Source organism: Chaetodon auriga, chromosome 19 (assembly GCF_051107435.1).
Source record: "Chaetodon auriga isolate fChaAug3 chromosome 19, fChaAug3.hap1, whole genome shotgun sequence".
Taxonomy (NCBI): Eukaryota; Metazoa; Chordata; class Actinopteri; order Chaetodontiformes; family Chaetodontidae; genus Chaetodon; species Chaetodon auriga.
In genome coordinates, this window is record NC_135092.1 from 11,172,180 (window position 1) to 11,189,552 (window position 17,373).

General features: G+C 43.6%; 1 protein-coding gene across 4 annotated transcripts in view; it reads left to right on the forward strand.

The window, feature by feature from the left end:
- exd3 (exonuclease 3'-5' domain containing 3) overlaps positions 1-17,373 on the forward strand; it is a 35,497-nt gene that overhangs the window by 7,078 nt on the left and 11,046 nt on the right. For all 4 annotated transcript variants that reach the window (XM_076758618.1, XM_076758616.1, XM_076758617.1 and 1 more), the window contains 12 exons: positions 30-136; positions 535-608; positions 1,731-1,769; positions 1,889-2,055; positions 2,268-2,421; positions 2,534-2,732; positions 2,821-2,930; positions 3,472-3,655; positions 3,813-3,991; positions 4,832-5,050; positions 5,211-5,264; positions 5,383-5,514. In XM_076758618.1, the coding sequence (XP_076614733.1) occupies positions 30-136; positions 535-608; positions 1,731-1,769; positions 1,889-2,055; positions 2,268-2,421; positions 2,534-2,732; positions 2,821-2,930; positions 3,472-3,655; positions 3,813-3,991; positions 4,832-5,050; positions 5,211-5,264; positions 5,383-5,514 (1,618 nt within the window). The remainder of the gene's footprint in view (positions 1-29; positions 137-534; positions 609-1,730; positions 1,770-1,888; positions 2,056-2,267; positions 2,422-2,533; positions 2,733-2,820; positions 2,931-3,471; positions 3,656-3,812; positions 3,992-4,831; positions 5,051-5,210; positions 5,265-5,382; positions 5,515-17,373) is intronic.

Here is a 17,373-nt window from a genome sequence, read left to right on the forward strand (position 1 = left end):
AGCTGTTGTGTCTGCATGTGTTCCCGCAGGCGGTTCCCTTACCTCTCGCTGTCCAAAGAGTGCATGGGCCAGATCCAGCCTAAAGTGCTCACCAAACAAGTCTTCCAACTCGTAGAGAAATTCAACATTGACCGAGGTGTGTGACTGGGCACTTGCAGTGCTTCACGAGTGGGTGTACACCTCAGGCCTTGTCCACATGTGTGTGGATATTTTGCAAAACATTTGTGTGTTTGGGCTTCTCGTTCACACACAGACGACATATTAGGTCACAAAGTTTTTTAAAACCGCTTCTAAATTGCAGAAGTCCAGTTTCTGTGTATCTGTGTGTGCATTTAAAACAGCACGTCTGGTTTTGTGCATGCTCAGAATGCCGTTCTCTAGTATTTGACGTATCATTGATGTAGACTTTATCGCCACCTTCTACCTGCTTGTTTTAGCGTTTGGAATCGTTCCTGTGTGTGTTTTTTAAGTAGCTGCATAAGTGTGATTAAGGTCGCTGGCAGAAGTGATTGTGATGTCATCTTTTTAACACAGGACTGTGTCCCAATGCTCTGCAGAAGAGGAGATTGGACTCTTTGCGTTTCCTCATGTTCAAGAGGTTTGTGGAGGTAAATGATGCAGCAGGTTTTCTGTTTTATTTAAACATCACAATATGTACCAGCTGTTCAAGCAGGCTACTCATCAGTTACTTGCATTTGCTTTAGCTACAATGAATCAATCAGCAACTATTTTCATAATTGATTTATCGTTTCAGTCACTTTTAACATAAGAGATACCAAACATTTGATGGTTCCAGGTTCTCAACTGTGAGAATTTGGTGTTTTTCCTGTTCTTGCATGACAATAAATTGAATATTTGTAATTTTTTGACTAGACAGCAAGACGTTTGATGACATCACCTTGAGCTCAGACATTACGATGAGCAGTTATGAGGGCTAAGAAGAGCTTTGCAGTACACTGCTATGAAATATTTGTAGCCCATGGGATTATGCTGAAATCTAAATCAGTTTTTTAAATTAAATTATCTGTATGTGTAATGTTTTGTTTTGTGTTTTTAACACTAAAACGACACTAGCGTTATTTGTTTTTATTAGGTTAATGCAGTTTCCTCAAACAAAAAAATAAGGGGAGCAGAAGTATGAACGTCCCATGTGTTTTCAGGACTTAATTGTATCTTAGAAATGTTATGTTTTTCTGCTCAGATCTCATATTTCCATTTTAGTTACAGATATGCCATCTTAAATCACGGTCAGAATTGTCGTAATTCCACCTTTTTTGCCAATAAAAGCCAGTAACAGATCTCTGTGGAATCTTGGTTGAAGGACAAACTCAGTTTCTGAAAATATGAGCAGTTGGAGACATTTGCGGTTCTCCAAACAATGACTTTTAGGCCCAGGTCTGTGGGTTTCCCAAAAAACGAAAAACAATTGTAGAATTATCAACCCCCCTGACTTTGTCAGTAGATACATATTACATGCTCTTTCACAAGAGTTTGCTATTAATGGTGGGGGATGAACATGTGGAGCAAGGACTGTGGGTAACGGACACTAATGATAACATTTACCCATAATGACAGAAATGCTGGGAAGAGTGAAAAAAGAAGAAGAATGAATTCAGTTTATTTTCATTTTACTAACCACACAGGTCGGAAGATGCAACCAGTTACAGAGTTCATAAATATTGCTGACTGTGTATTTTCTGTATTTCACCCTCCACCCTGTTTTCTTGTAGAAAAGCATGACTGAGGAGAACTGGAGTGACCTTGTGGAGGTAGATGTTGATCTTCGTTGTGTATGTGAGCAGTATACTGTACTATATAAATATTACCATCAGTGAGATAATGCAGGATACGTCTTATGCGTGTGTGTGTGTGCATTATGCATGCATAGTACGTTGTGGCAGATGACCTTGAGCTGCATATCCAGTTGGTGGAGATGCTGGTGAAGTACTGTGGTCTCCGGAAAGCCTCTCAGTGGTCACTGAGATACAGAATCCCCAGATATCGACTTCCCTATGGCGTATGGGAAACACAGCAGAGTCTACCGCCTGATGCACAGTGAGTGACAAAACATGCACAAACATGTCCCATTATGCAACTTGTGGTATGCACCGGCTGTACTTATTTATATAAAGAGGAATGGTTGCAGCCTCTGAGTTTTTATCCCTGAAGTACACCCTGGAGCCTTAGTTTTGTTCACCACATCCCCGCTCTTGTCTCCTTTAATGCGCACACTGACGCAAATGAACACATTTGTTGCCTCTGCTCAGACAGATCCGCCTGAGCGATGCAGCACAAACTGAGGAGTGGAAGCCGTCTCAGTCTCACTGTCAGAAGTTCTACCAGGTGCCACTCACCAAAGACAAGGTGCATTTTGTGGACACACCGGAGGCTCTGCAGAGATGTCGAAACATTGTGCTGAAGGTACAGAGGAGTAAATGCCTCATTAATATATATCTGTATATAATTGGCACACAAGTCGTGCTGAATTGGTTTTGTTTGCTGTGTTATCAGCCCTGTCTTTATCCTTTCTTAGGAAGGTGGTGTAGTGGGAGTTGACATGGAGTGGCAGCCCACGTTTGGCTGTATCTCAACTCAGCAAGTTGCCCTGATACAGCTTGCAGTTTCTGACCAGGTTTTCCTATTAGACCTCTGTGATAAGAGATTCTGTCAACACCCAGATACTGTTAGTTTTATCAGGAGCTTTTTCTCCGCAACAAATGTTCTTAAACTGGGTAAGCAAAACAAAGAGGAAATCGAATTCACGTGGGCCGTTTCCATTTGTACGTCTGTCTCTAACATTTCTCCTTTCTTCCCACTCAGGTTACGGTATGTCAGGGGATCTCAAGTGTCTTTTGGCCACCTGGCACCAGTTGTTAGAGGATCCATTAAAGATGGAGGGGATGCTTGATCTTCTAAATGTACACCAGAAGGTACCATATCCTGTCACTGACATAACGTCGTATGAATTACTTCTAAATTGAATCCTGCAGTCATAGCGGCAACAGACAACACACTATTTGAGCATCACTATAGTCAGTGCTGCTCTTGTCTGTGTTTGGTTTCATGGTCGTCACTCAGGTACATGCTGCAGCTGTGGTCCTGTAGTGTGTCTGACATAAATGTAGCTGAACTCATAATCTCTGAGGTGGGTAGGGATGTGGAAATGGAAACAGTAACTGATGAGGTTGCTTCACCATCTGCTGGAGTAGGCTGCATGTTGCAGGATGTGAGGAATCTAAGGAATATTTTTGATAATCTCTATCCGGTTAAAAATGGTAGCAGGACATTAGATGGGAGGGACTGTTTAGAATTTTGAAGTGTATTGCCCGGAGCATTGTCACAAATTCTAGATCTTTTAAGGCTGATAAAGATGCTATATTTGCAAGCATGGAAATGTGTTTTTAGAGAGAAATATTCAACACCAGGCCATACCGTTTAATTAAACTTTAATGCCTCTAATGGCTTTTACAGATCCAGCGTGGTAAGGTTAAGAGGACTCAAAATGGACCTAACAAGGTTGTGGTAGGAGAGGACACTGCAGAGAAAGGCCTCAGTCTGCTGGTACAACAGGTCCTGGGAAAGCCCCTGGACAAAACAGACCAGATGTCCAACTGGGAGAAACGGCCACTGCGCATCAGCCAAATTAGATATGCAGGTAATGTTTGAAGCATGCACAGGCAGACAATGACAGGGAGACAGATGGCCGCTATTCTGTTCACACCAGAATATCAAAGATGATTTTGTTATCCCTTGACGAATTGTAAACCAATTAATTCTTCCTCTCTTCCTCTCATTTGTGTACCTTTCTCTAGTGGCTGATGCCTATTGTTTGCTGGATGTGTACTCTGTCCTCTCCAGCAACCCAGCAGAATTTGGGCTACCGGCTGACCTGTGCAGCATCTCATCAAGCCAATCAGAGAAGGGTGGAGGAAAGAAGCAGAAAGACAAAAATAAACTGGCCAAGCAGAAGAAACAGGCCCGTGACAGAGAGGTCAGGAGTCAGTTTATTACTTCTCCATTAATTGGAGGTTATTGATACCTTTTGGTTATTTTTATGAAGTGAATACCAGATGATTTAAGGTCTAGAATGTGAAGATAGATGAATGAAAGTCTGAAGTTTCCAAGGAGGGTAAGACGTAGCTCAGGCAAATCAATCAGGCATTAATGAGATAAGAGATTATAGAAACCAGAATCCTTTCAGTGCCTGACCTGTTCTTGACCCTGATTTTGACAAGTTTGTGTTTGACTGTGAGTAAGTGAAATATGGTCATCCTGTTCGACTAACAAACTGTTATTTCACTCATATTCATTATTATTAATGTTATATAATAGATATATATATTTTATAGTTAAATTCTTATTATTTTTCTAATCTTCCTTTGTTATAAATAGATAGGGAACCCAAGGAAAAAACAAAAAAGAAAAAAAAATTGACTCCTTTTCTGCGTGTCTTTACACATTCAGTCGGCAGAACATTGACAGGGTTATTTCGGATGCGTGTTTAACTTCACACGCTGCCATCATGAATTAGAGCCAGCCCATTTTCTATTTTAATAACTATTATGCTAATACATTCAACCAACCTTAGTTCTGTAATAACCAGCGAGCTCTCAAGAAAACATCAAACTGTAGAACTTGGGTTTGAGCATCCGACCTGCAGGGAAGAACAATACGTGTTTGACCAAGACACTTCAGCAGGTCCTATCAGCTCCAGGGGTGCAGTTGTATAGCTCACCCTGTGCTTTGACCTCCCTGCACTGTCATGCAAGTGAAAAGAAAATCCCCCTGCGGGGATCAGTTAAGTATCACATTATTGTCTCTGTCTTTTTAGGAATGTCAGGGGGCTCAAAGGGTCAGTCCCCCTCACTCTGACACAGAGAAAGACCTCCTGTGTGGCGAGAAGCCCTCAGAAGACACCCCCCCTCTGCCCCCCCAGCAGTTGCGGGTTGTGTGTGACAACATGCTGCAGGGACTCGGGAGGTACCTGCGCTGCTTAGGAGTTGACGTGCTCATGTTGGAGAACACTGATGACCACAGAGTAGCGGCAAAGGTTAGTTAGCAGCCCAAGCCCAAGACACACACATACCTTTGTGTACACAGACAGTAAACACATTCAAGAGGGACCAATAGCCAAACTAGTACATATTTTAATAATAGCGTTGCTGCTTTTATGTTTTCTTTTGCTCTAATGTGTATTTGTTGTATGGCAGTTAGCACAAGCTGAAGGCCGTGTCATACTCACCTGTGGACAGCCGTTCCAAAGTGTAAGTACTAATTAATATGAACTGAAATATAAAATCTTCAAGCTCTTCACACTACATTTTGTGTGTATGTGCTCCTACTTTGCTTATATACATGTGCTGTCTCTGTCACCCCATATAGCTGCGGTCCCAGGTAGGTGAGGGTCGCTGTCTGTCCCTCGACTGTTCGGAGAAGGCCAGAGACCAGGCTGTTCGAGTCCTCAGACACTTCAATGTCCAGCTCTCTACCAGCGATATATTCAGCCGCTGCCAGGTAAGGCAATTCACGCCGGCTCTGAATGTCTTTTTAAAATGAACTGTGTATGAACATCAGCATTTGTTTAGTTCTGTGTGGTTTTACTCAGTAAAATAATGTCAGTGGTTATCAATGCACACAAATGAGGAAATAGTGAGTGCAGCGAGCACAGAGAGTCATAATTTCACCGACTGTAAAGAGAGGTAAGTACTGATTGAAGGCAAATGACATACATGCAATCAAAAGTAACAATGATTCGAACTTTTGTGTGCCACGAACTACATTTCTGCTCTTAGCTGATGCGTTCCTACACGACGACTTCCAATGTGAAAGAGGAAAAAACTCGAGTTCCTCTATCAGTGAGAAGCACGAGCAATATGAATACCCAGGCAATATTTCTGGGCTTTTAAAACATTGCAGAACTGTATAAGTTCCTGAATTATGAGAACAAAGCTTGTGGTGGCTGTGTTGTTTTGTGTAATGCTGAGTGAAAGGGGAAGAAATAAATACATGATAAATGGGAATGGAGAAGACGGGATTCTCAAAAAACCTGTTTATTTTCCTTTTCGGAGAAAATGTAATGTTTGGAGTGTTGTCAGTGGGGCTGAAGGTGGGGGCTTCACAAGCTTTGAATGCCACTTCTCTCCTGGGGAAGGAGCTGATCATATTTGTGGAGGCAGAAAGATGTTCCTTAGCCAGTTTGTTGCTACCGTTCATTGTCAGATTTACGGTCCCTGGCCTGTAGATGTCTCTGTGGGTGGCTGTTGAAGGGAACCTGTCCGTGCCACGACGTTTGTTTGTTTGTGTGTCTGTGACAGGGATATCTTTCCAGGACAGTATCTAAACTTGGGTGTTCTAGCCTGCTCCTGGTAGGGGGCCCTAAATGTGTTGAGATACACCACTGGGGGCATTTGTCTCAAGAGCGAAAATGTAAAAAACCTGGACCACCTTGATGCTACCTCCTGTCTTGATGATTTAATGACGACTCAAACACACTCACCAAAAAACTCTGCCTAAATGACCAGTGGCCAAATGGTCATCCACCTACCTTTCCTATTTATTGATCACTGCTAACGGCAGTCACTTTGATATATTATGGCTAAAGTAAGGCCAAATGTGACTTTAGTGTGACATACCACCAGTAACAGCTCTTCCTCAGATCTTTCCCATCAGCTCAGAGAGCAAACCTGAGAAAACTTTTGTCTCAGCATGTGGGTAATCTTTTACAGCCTCGACCAGGCTCCCTCAGCCTAATTTAAGATCTCTTTAAAAAAGAATAACTAGAAATGACAGCTGACTGAAAAAGCCCAGCCTTTGCCTTTCCAATGAACTCTCGAGTTGAATGTGTGAAGATTGTTATCTAAAAAATAAATGTCATGACCAACAATGCCTACAAACTATGACGCAGTTCATGTTAAAGTTTGGGTGATTACTGTTGACTGAAACATTCCAATATTAGTCACACAATAGACACAATATTTTTATTTTTTAGTTGTGTGTGTGTGTGTGTGTGTGTGTGTGTGTGTGTGTGTGTGTGTGAGAGAGAGAGAGTTTCACCCTGGGGGATTCTCCATGGCCCACCCAGGCAAAGTTAACCCCTTTGTTATCTGATTGTAAAGCTCTCTGATTATCAATGGACGGGTTAGTTTCTCTCCCTTTGTCTCTGTGTTTCTCCCTCATGCACATACACCACTGATGAATGTCGCGAGGAAAGAGAAGCAGAAAAGAAAGACAGAGAAGAGGAGATTAACCACAGGCTTGTGTACTTGTGTGTGAGGGTTGTGCAGGGAAAGGGTTAATGTTTGTCTCTGTGTATCAATAGGCCCAACAGAGATTTTAGAGGCATAGGAATGTGTGTCCAACATCGAGACCTCAAGACAGAGAGGGAGATGTAGAGGGCCTCATGTATTTTGTGTCCTTCTCTGTGTATTTACTTGTACTGATGTATAATGAAGAAGTGGTTAAAAAATCATTCATGGTGTTAGTGTGGTTTATCTAGTCTTTATCTCTTTAGTGTGGCACTGAGAAGACCCGACTTCAGAAAACTGAGAGTTGTATTCTTTCATGCATATAAGGTGAACGAAATACTTATTTTACCCAGTTGATATATCTTTTCAACCAGAAAATGCCTGGAAAATGTATTAAGAAGGATTAATTTTAGTTTGTGCAGAAGTTGGCACATGTCACAATATTGAACTTAATCTGTAGTCCTTGAATTTCATCTGTATGGATTCCTGTCAGGGGTTGGGTAGGAGGGTGGAGTTTGCGATCGGTCCATTACAGTTTCCTTATTCAGCTAATTCCTATCCCTACCACTAATGCCTGCTGCGTATATACTTTCCATGCAAACACACACATACACGAGCACTTCCGCTGGGGTTGTGCAGTTCCATGTGATGTCCCATACTGGCCTTTTATAGACATGTCGAGACAGCAGAGATATCTTGAGAGATAGACATGAAACCAACCAACACGCACTTACATATATACAGTGAAATGCATACACGCTCAAAACCCAAAACTGACCGACACATATTGACACCATCATGCACACACACACAGTCACCTCAGTACACAGACTCAGTCACAGATGCACACACGCTCAGACTCAGTCGTAGACACCATCGCAGTAGAAACACTGGTTCCCACGCACCAGACTACTGGGGAAGTGAAAACAAGAGCAACAGGAACCGCCACACCGTGAGAGGGAGGGGTGGGAGAGATGGGGGGTGAGAGAGAGGAAAAGGGGAGGGAGGGAGAGAAGTGAGAACAGAGGTGGTGGCAGGGAGGTAAAAAGAGAGAGAGAGCAGCAAAAGCACATGAGAAGGAGCAAGTGAGTCCGAGGTAGACAAAAAAAAACGTGGAGTAGTTTAAGCAGCATTACAGAGACCGTGTGAGATATAATCACTGTGTGTGCAAGTGTTTGTTGAGTGAGGAAGAGCAGGAGGAAGAGAGAGTGTCTGAGAAAGGTGGCACTGAAGGAAGAGGAGGGGTGGAGGAGAGCCAGGCGATAGAAAGACTTGTTGTCTGTCCTTTGATCTACAAAGAGAGCCGCGGGCTGAGAAACATGAGGAATGTGAGAGGTTGAGACACGTTTAAAGTTACCCTTCACTGGCTCTGTGTGTATATCTGTGCATGTGTGAGTGAGAGAGGGCTAGTCAGTATCAGGATGTGTGCTTGGGTTTAATTCCAGAGGAAAACAGAAGACACGTTCATACACATGTATATTCTTCACACCTTTACTCACACATGCACGCATGTGTTTGTCGATAACCACAAATAGGCACAGTGTCACACTTTGGTCGCACACGAGCTCTGACAGGCAAACGCGCATTCTCGCTTTTTCACACATTTTGTGTTTGAGCTCTGCTCCTTCTCCTGCACTTTCGTGTCGCCCTCCGTGCATGTTCCGTTCTTCGCGGTGACAAAACAAGGGGTCAGATTTGCGCGTCCCGCCGTTTTTCCCACTCTCCCTCCCCTCTCCAGAGACGAGAGGGGAACGACAGAGTAGGAGAGGGTGGCGAGGAGGGGAGAGGGGGGGCCGGCATTCCATAGGCACGCCAAGACATTCCAAGGGAAACCATCCCAAATATTTCCCACTGAGTGTGGCGAGAGCTTCGCGTCTCCTGTTACACATACACACACACACATACATACAGTTTGTGCTAAAAGTGAATACACACACACACACATTGGGAGAAAGTGCTGCTCATGCGTGCCACAGGTCACTTGTGCACACATGTAGATAGCGGGTGCAGTTATGAGTGACTGATGGGCATCCTGTATGTCCGTCCCCTTCTCGTCTCGAGGGCGACGTGCTGTTGCTGTGTGTGTGTGTGTGTGTGTGTGTGTGTCTTTCTGTCTGTCTGCAGCAGAGCCAAATCAGGAAAGGCCATTGTGATTGTTGTGTCACTCCAACGCATGAATTTATGAATGAACGAGCAAGCAAGCAAGACATGACCACAAATATTAAGCTTTCACTTTCCTACTGAAGAGGTAATGTTTTCTGTGGAGGGGACTTCTTTACTGGAATGAGATGTTGACTCATTGAGTAATTGTTTCTCAGAAAATGTGAATCTGTTCCCGTGTGCTTCACTGGAACGCACTGGGACTCACGGAGAAGTCAATGAAAAGGGAACCAGTGGTCTTATGCAGTGGTCAATGTTAGTCATATTATTATATGCACGGCACAGATGTGTTAAATTAATAAGAGGAATGAATCCGATCATTAGGTCTGTGGGTAGGTGGTTGAAATCACTGTCACAACATGTCAGATGTATGCAAAATCACATGTAACAATAATCATGGCATGATTCTGCTGAAATCGGCGGTTAAATGTTGAATTATTCTTGGAAGTGGTGTGAAAATCCCACAGAAAATCCGTTGGTTGTAACCTGTGAGACGTGTCTCTAGCGTCCCTGACTCATTTTGAAGTTGATTCTCATGGCTGCCTGAGCAGACACAATAGTAGATACACATGCACACACATGAACGCGGATAGATAAGGACGAAGATGAGCCATCACTCACCAAGCATCTGCTCTTTAAGAAATCATGCCTGTCTTTTTTCCCACAGTGTAGTTGGCCCCAGGATAGCATAGCCACGCAGTGACACCTGTGTGTGCAGGTGCACGCATGATATGTATCTGCATGTTTGTGTCTGCTTTTCTTGTGTGTGAATTTATAGCTGCTCAGACATCCTCTCAGGTTTCTTTGAACCCTCAGAGGGGTGGATGAATGTGTGTTTAAGCTGATGTTTTTCAGGACATTTAATTACAGATCTAGGAATCATTGAAGCTTTCTGCTGCTTTCCTTGTGATGGCTTACTTTGTGAGTAAATCCAGTTGTACAGTACAGGTGTTGTCATTCATATGTTTTTCTGTTTGTGTTTTCTGAACCCCACTTAAGAGTAAAGCAGAAATTCAGTTGATTAGCCAAAATGGATCGCATCTATGACAGTCTTATTATTATTTGACAGTTGAATCATGACTTATGCAGAATCATCTTATGATTGTTAGTTCTCTGGAACCAGAGACAGAAATAAAGGTTGATGAGTGTCTGTGTTGTGCAACCTGTAGGAAGAAAAGTGATCAGTGAGTCTGAGGAGCTAAACTCTGTCCTGTAAACTGACAGTTTGCCAAAACGGTTGGTGCATTCAGACAGCCTTTTTGGTTGCTCGTTTGTTCGCCAGTTGCCTGAAAGACAAGGTTGAAGAAGGCCTTTCAGTGTGGATGGCAAGCCTCCAAAAAGTGATTTAAAAAAAGTCACCATTAAAATAAACTGGAAAAAGTTTTTTTAAAATCTACCTTCCTACCTTAGTCGTTTTCTCGTTTCCCACTTTCTCTCTTCATCAGCCTCCACCCCCATTTTCGCTCCATCCTCACATGTGAACGACTGAGCCTTTCCAGGATGCCCCTTTCATACCCAATCATGACACTATCACCTGTTACCATCACCCTGTTTACCTGTGAAATGTCCCAAACAGGTGTTTTTTGAACTTTCCACAACTTTCCCAGTCTTAAGTCGCTCCTGTCCCAACTTGTTTGAAACGTGTTCCTGCATCAAGTTCAGAATAAGCAGATATTTACAAAAATCAAAGGTGATGAAGTTGAACATTAGATACATTGTCTTTGTACTGTCTTCAGTTGAGTACATGTCAACGAAAAGGATCTCCCAACAAGAAATTTGTTTCATTAAACATACTGATGCAAGAAGATGAAGTTGTTAAAATAAGTCCTTGCTTGTTGATTTCACTTTAAAACACATTAGTGTTTAAATAAATGATGACACAAATGTATACATCCTTTATATAATCCAATTTATTTGTCAGCTACTTTCCACCTGCAGTCGTGTGGCGGGTAGTCACATGATCATCATCATATCATGATTTTTATGCATACCACAATAAACATATGCCAACTTATTAGACAAGTTGGGGGGGGGCACAGTTGCATGCAAACATGAACTCTACAGAAGCACATTATTGTTTTATTATTCTCAAATCCTTTTTCAGTCCTGCTTCACCTTCTCTAAAGCCCTGCTTTCCAAATTCCCCCTTTTTTGCTCCCCAACATTTCTCTCTCCCCCTCGCTCTCTATCTGTTTCTCCTTCTCACCCTCTGCTTGGCCGTCTCTCTCTCTCTCTCTCTCTCTCTCTCTCTCTCTCCCCCTCTCCATCTCCCTGCTCTCTCCCTCACCCACTGTTCTCACCCTGCCTCCCTGCTCCGCTCCACTCCCAGTCTCACTCTCCTCCGTTTCAGATTAGCCAAGGCGAGGAATCCGGTGCAGCCGGCAGCTGGAATGTCCTGTTTGTCTTGCTCTGTTTGTGTGTGTGTGTGTGTGTGTGTGTGTGTGTGTGTGTGTGTGTGTGTGTGTGTGTGAAGTTGGTGAGGCTGGTGCTGCTTTTTGATGTGTTCCATTGTCTGAGAGCCAAGCTGCTTCCTGCCCCTGCTTTCCCCAAAAGCCTGAGAGAAACAGAGAGGAGGAAAAAGAGAAGGGAGAGAAATTGCCAGAAAACATTACAGTTACAGGTTGAGATGGATAAAGGAGGTGGAAGGAAGAAGGTGGAATAAGAAGGAGAAAATAGCAAGGGTAGATGGAGGGAAGATGGCTCAGAAGAGAAAGATGAGGCAGGAAACGATGGAGGGATAGAAAAGGGAGGAGAGAGTTGGGGAGGGAGGAAGAGAGGTGAGAAGGAAGGAGGGAGAGCTTCAATAGGGCTTTTCCTCCAAACACCAATACAATGAAGTAGTGCGTAATTTCCCATGTCCCCCACACCCACACCCACACACACACACACACACACACACACACACACACACACTCTTTCTCATAGCTGATATAGCTTCATTCTCTATATGCAGGTGGTTGTACTTCAGCGCTTTCTCATTTGTCTCTCATGCGTGCTCTGTTTCTGTGGTCTGTGTGTGGTCTGACACTGCAGGCAGCACAGGCAACACAGATATGAGACGATGAGAAATTGTGAGCGGAGAATGAGCCTAACAGTGCGATAAAGATAAGTGAGGAGATGCAGAGGAAGAAGATGTCTGCGAGCCGCGAGAAATGAAAAACAATTGGCAAGGAAGAAGATGCAGAAGGAGAGAAAACGGCTCAAACTGCCATTTGGGTTCGCGCTGTGTATGCGGTGCATTTCCCTGTGAAAATGTGGACGTGCATAAATCATTCAACATGTGTTTTTGTGTATGTGTGCATTTGTGTGTGTGTGTGTGTGTGTGTGTGCAAGTTGCTGGCCGGTGGAGGGGTTTTGACGGGGCAGAGCAGAGCATTCCTGCTGGGTGGTGATGTCATGAGAACTAGCTCTCCGCTCGCAGACAGACAGCCCTGTTTATGTTCCCCTCTAGAGGAGAAACCACACTGTGTGTCTGTGTGTGTGTGAGCATGAATGTGTGTGTGCGTGTCTCTGTCTGACTGCGTTATTGGCTCATGGGGGAGGTGGGGAAGCCGAGAGGCACTCGAGAGGGTCTACTTTCCCCTGCCGCTCAGGGAGAGGGAACCACTTACTGATGCCTTCCTCTGAAACGTACACACAGAAAGAGGAAGTTTCTCATGTTTTTCAGAGCACAGTAGCTGCACAGCCAGACTGTGCTGCTGTGAGTGATTGCCCTCTGCTTCTAAATAGTCTCCTAAGGGAGGCAGAATTCTTTGCAGTATAATAACAAAGCTTGGGTCAGCTAATGACAACAGCACCACACAGAAAACCGATATGAGCCCATTAAAAATGCATTATTGTTCGCTGCGGTGAACAACTTGAAAATGTGTGCATTTTTTTCGGTATAAGCTCTAAGTCTGGCTAAAAGCTGCGGAGACTTTGACTGTATGAAGCCAGCTGCAAAAGTAGGTCAAAGATTTGTTGATTAGAAATTTGAAAATATATGCAAACAGTTTTCCCCACTGAAACGTCCGCACCCATTTAAGAGGACTTACCCACAAATTTTGCTTGCTCCAACGAAGTGGAAATGTAATAGGTAACTTTAGAAAAATGTTGTGCGAACTAGCCCTGGCAATCGTGTTTTGAGAAACCCAGATACTGCTGGTATGACCGTCTTTTTGTCTGTGGTCACGGTATAATGATTTCCCTTGCGATAGTGAAATGTGATCTTCAGTCTTTGGAGCTTAGTGAATCATAGATCATTCTCCCACACTCAACACGCAGCTCAACACAGCAAAACCATCTCAACTCAGTCCGCACATATCTAGAATGATAACCAACTCTTGTTAGCCATGCTAATACCTGCCAATGAGAAATAGCTGAGAGGTTTAGGGTTGTTATTATTACGACTCTGTGGCACACGGGCCCACTTTAGTAGCTTGGGTAACTCCTCCACATGCAGTCATGCTTTTGAGGCAGCCATGCTTGCTCACATGTGATATTACAAATGAGGCCTTTTGGCAGCAACCCAATTTTTTTTAACCTTCTGTTTGAAGAGGTTTTTTGTGTGTGTGTGTGTACCATGATCTGATTGCTGGGAGAGAGAATAACTTGATTGCAGGTTTATGCCAAGAATATGAGGGTTACATCAGTTTTTGTGGATGCAGACAACTTAACAGGCTAACATGGAGCCAGTCCTCTGTTTACTGATTGATTCAAGACTGCTTATTACCCTGTAGTAGTCATTCTACCAAATTTACTCTGAAGTTTGTAGGATTTCATTCCAGTTTAATTACATGGCCAAACTTTACCGTAGCACCCAGCTCTAGACTGCACAAAATTATAAACTGAAGGTTTTTGGTATGTTTTGGCACATTTTCCACATGTTTAGGACACCAGTCTAAGCTCTGGTAGGCATTTGACAGTTATAAAACAATATTTGAGAAGACAAGGTGCCCCGTCCCAAGCAGGTTTGTGCTTACAATAACAACATCCTTTATGACATGAAGGAGTTTTAGGAAGCAAATCACGTTATCCTTCCCTGCTGTGTTTTTGCTAATGTTAGGTTATTAACTGCATAATTTTAGCTACCTCTCAGCTCATGATTGCCGTCTCTCTGCGTGCTGAATGTGTGTGGTCTGTTGGTGTGTGTGCTTAGTGTCACATAAGAGTATTGAAATTGTGTGGTTGAATGTGTCTTCCTGTCTCCTGTTTATAGAGTTTGGTGAGATCTGACAGAATTCAACTGGAGTCACAAAAGGTGGATGCTCCACGATTCTCAGGTTTTTGTAGAATTTTATGGTGTGTGCAAGACACGTACTCCCCGAGCACCTCAGATCCTGGTCCACGGGAACCAGAGCCCTGCTGGTTTTAATTCAAGCCACCAATCAGGAATTGATTTACACCTTCAGTGTCCTGAGAATGTGGTTAATGCAACTGATAGGACAGAAAACCAACAAGACTGGGAACCACTGACCTATCTGTACAACAATCCATCATGGGCTGAGTTTTTTTTTTTTTCTTTTTTTGTTAGACACCCCTGCGTTTGTGTGTGTGTGTGTGTGCGTGTGTGCAGTTTCCGAGAATGAGTTGTGTCAACAATTAAATTTAAACCTCATGGAGACAGAGATAATGGATGGTAACCCCCCACATAGTCTGTGGCTTGTGAACTCCACCACTGTACTTTGTGTATTTGCAAGTTGTGTTGATGCTCCTGTGATGCATTGCTGTTTTTCTTGCTTGTCTCTCGTGTGCGAAGCTGGGAACGCCATCGTTGAGACCGTGTGTTTTCACAGTTTATGTTCTGAGCGCAGGTCTGTACATTCTGCGAACATTCTTTAAATGTCTGATCTGTGTTGTGCCGCTCGTACGTGCGTGTGTAGATCTTGGGAATGTGAGGCCAGCTGAGCCTTAAAACTTTAACCCAAGTCTTGCCGTGGTTCTTCCTAAAGCCTGCAGTTTGCGTGATGTGATGCTATCAGGAGGTTAGAAGTCTGTTTGCTTTGCGAGCCGCAGGCTTGGCGGCACAACCTCACACACACACACACACACACACACACACACATTTTCTCTGTGTTGTTTTCCCTTTCTTCTCTGTTACTCACAGAGTCAGATTAAAGTGAAAGTCCTTGCGGGGAGGGAATGGTCATAGGCAGACACCCCCCTACCCCCAGGGAGCAAAGAGGTAGAAGGCTGGAGAGGTCAGGCTGCTTGGCCTGGGAAAGGCCTGAAAGTGCAAAGGGAGACGGGGGGCTAGCAGTGTGGATAGATAGAGAGGGTAGATGGATTGATAGCTATCAGATGAGAAAAGAGCAGAGAGAGTACAGAGAAGAGATCTATGACACACAAAGCAACAGAGGGAAAGCAGGAGATAGACTGAATATGGATACATACTGTGAGTTTTGGGGAGGGAGGAAGGGAGATAAAAAAAAAAAAGAGAGGAAGCCAAGATTTGAAATTTCTTGGACTTCTAAACTACTGAGAGACACGCAGGATATAAAAGGGATGGAAAATTAAACCAACAGTAGGTAAAAAAAAAAAAAAAAAAAGATGATGATGCACAACTTGCGTCTTTTCCCCTGTTTCCTCCTCCTCTTCCTCCTCCTCCTGGGAACTACATCCCAGCATGTTCACTAATGCCATGAAGTCTGACATGTGTTTGGATGCATGTATTCTTGTGTGTACTCTCTAGAGAGCAGCATCATTGTATATGCACCAAATACAGTAGAACATAAACACACCAAAAATGAGTATGAACAGTAATAGTAGTATAGTAGTATATAAGAAAACAGTAGTGGTAGTTTTATTCATCTATATATTTATATTCCTGATATTGATGGGTATATTCATGCTGTGAGGTGGTCATTGGAGGGAATCTGACTTTTCCTGTGAAGTACCCTTTGAGGCTCTGGTACATGCAAAATAAAAATTCATATTGTATCCAAATGCAGATGGTCAAATGATGGAGTAACAGTAATTCATAAACCATGTATTACAGTCAAGATTCAGTATCATAAAAGAGCATTTTATGTTTTAATTTCTGGTGTTTCATCGATTTTAGGGTACAAGAGCGTCGGCCTGATATTGGTTGAAAGTATCTCTGCATAACTGTTTTTAATTTTAGTTGCCAATCATCCCAGTCATCTCATTCATGAACTCATGCAAACTTGTTTTTACTGAGTGCCTGTGTTTGCACGTGTGCGTGGTTGTGTGGTGTGACAGGGTGTGTGATAGCGTAGTTTTAGTGTGCTGTTTGGGTGTGGGTGTTTGTGGTTCAGGGTGTAGCCTTTTCACATGGGACGCTGCTACCTAGTCACTTCTGGACCGTTAAAAGTGTGTGTGTGTGTGTGAGAAGAGAGCTTTCGGTATGTCCCACCAACTCCAACCAAAGCTGCATATCCATTAATGAATTAATGTAGCAACTCATGCCACCCAGCGTCCCCTTTGTTGCCGGTGGAAAGCAGAGGTGACTGGAGTGCCTGAGTACCTGTCTGTCTGGATGATCCCATGGACCTCCGACATACACACACACACACACACACACACACACACACACACACACACACACACACACACACACAGACCTCCTTGGATGCAGGGAGCCCTTTCTTTCTTTCTTTCCCTCCATTTTCCTGCTGTCTATTTTGGTCAACTGGTGGCCCGTTCCCACAGTGCTGCTGTTCCCATGGTTATCGCGGCGGAGATAGCGAATGGGGGCTGGGGTGGTGGTGGTGGGCTTGACAGAGAGTGGGAGAGACAGCGTCGCTCTGTTCGAAGAGATAGGGGACTCTGTGGCTGTAGAGGAGGCGGGGGTGAGGTGGGGTGGAGTGGGTCAGGGGGGTGAATGAAGGGTATGGTATGTGATGTGTAGCTTCCATGAACATCACAGGTGGCCCATCAGGTTTCAGCCTGTGTATATTCTTATTAGATGTATGATTTTTAAATGAATCTGTCAGCAGGTGCTATCCATTATATCTTCAATATCCTTAAA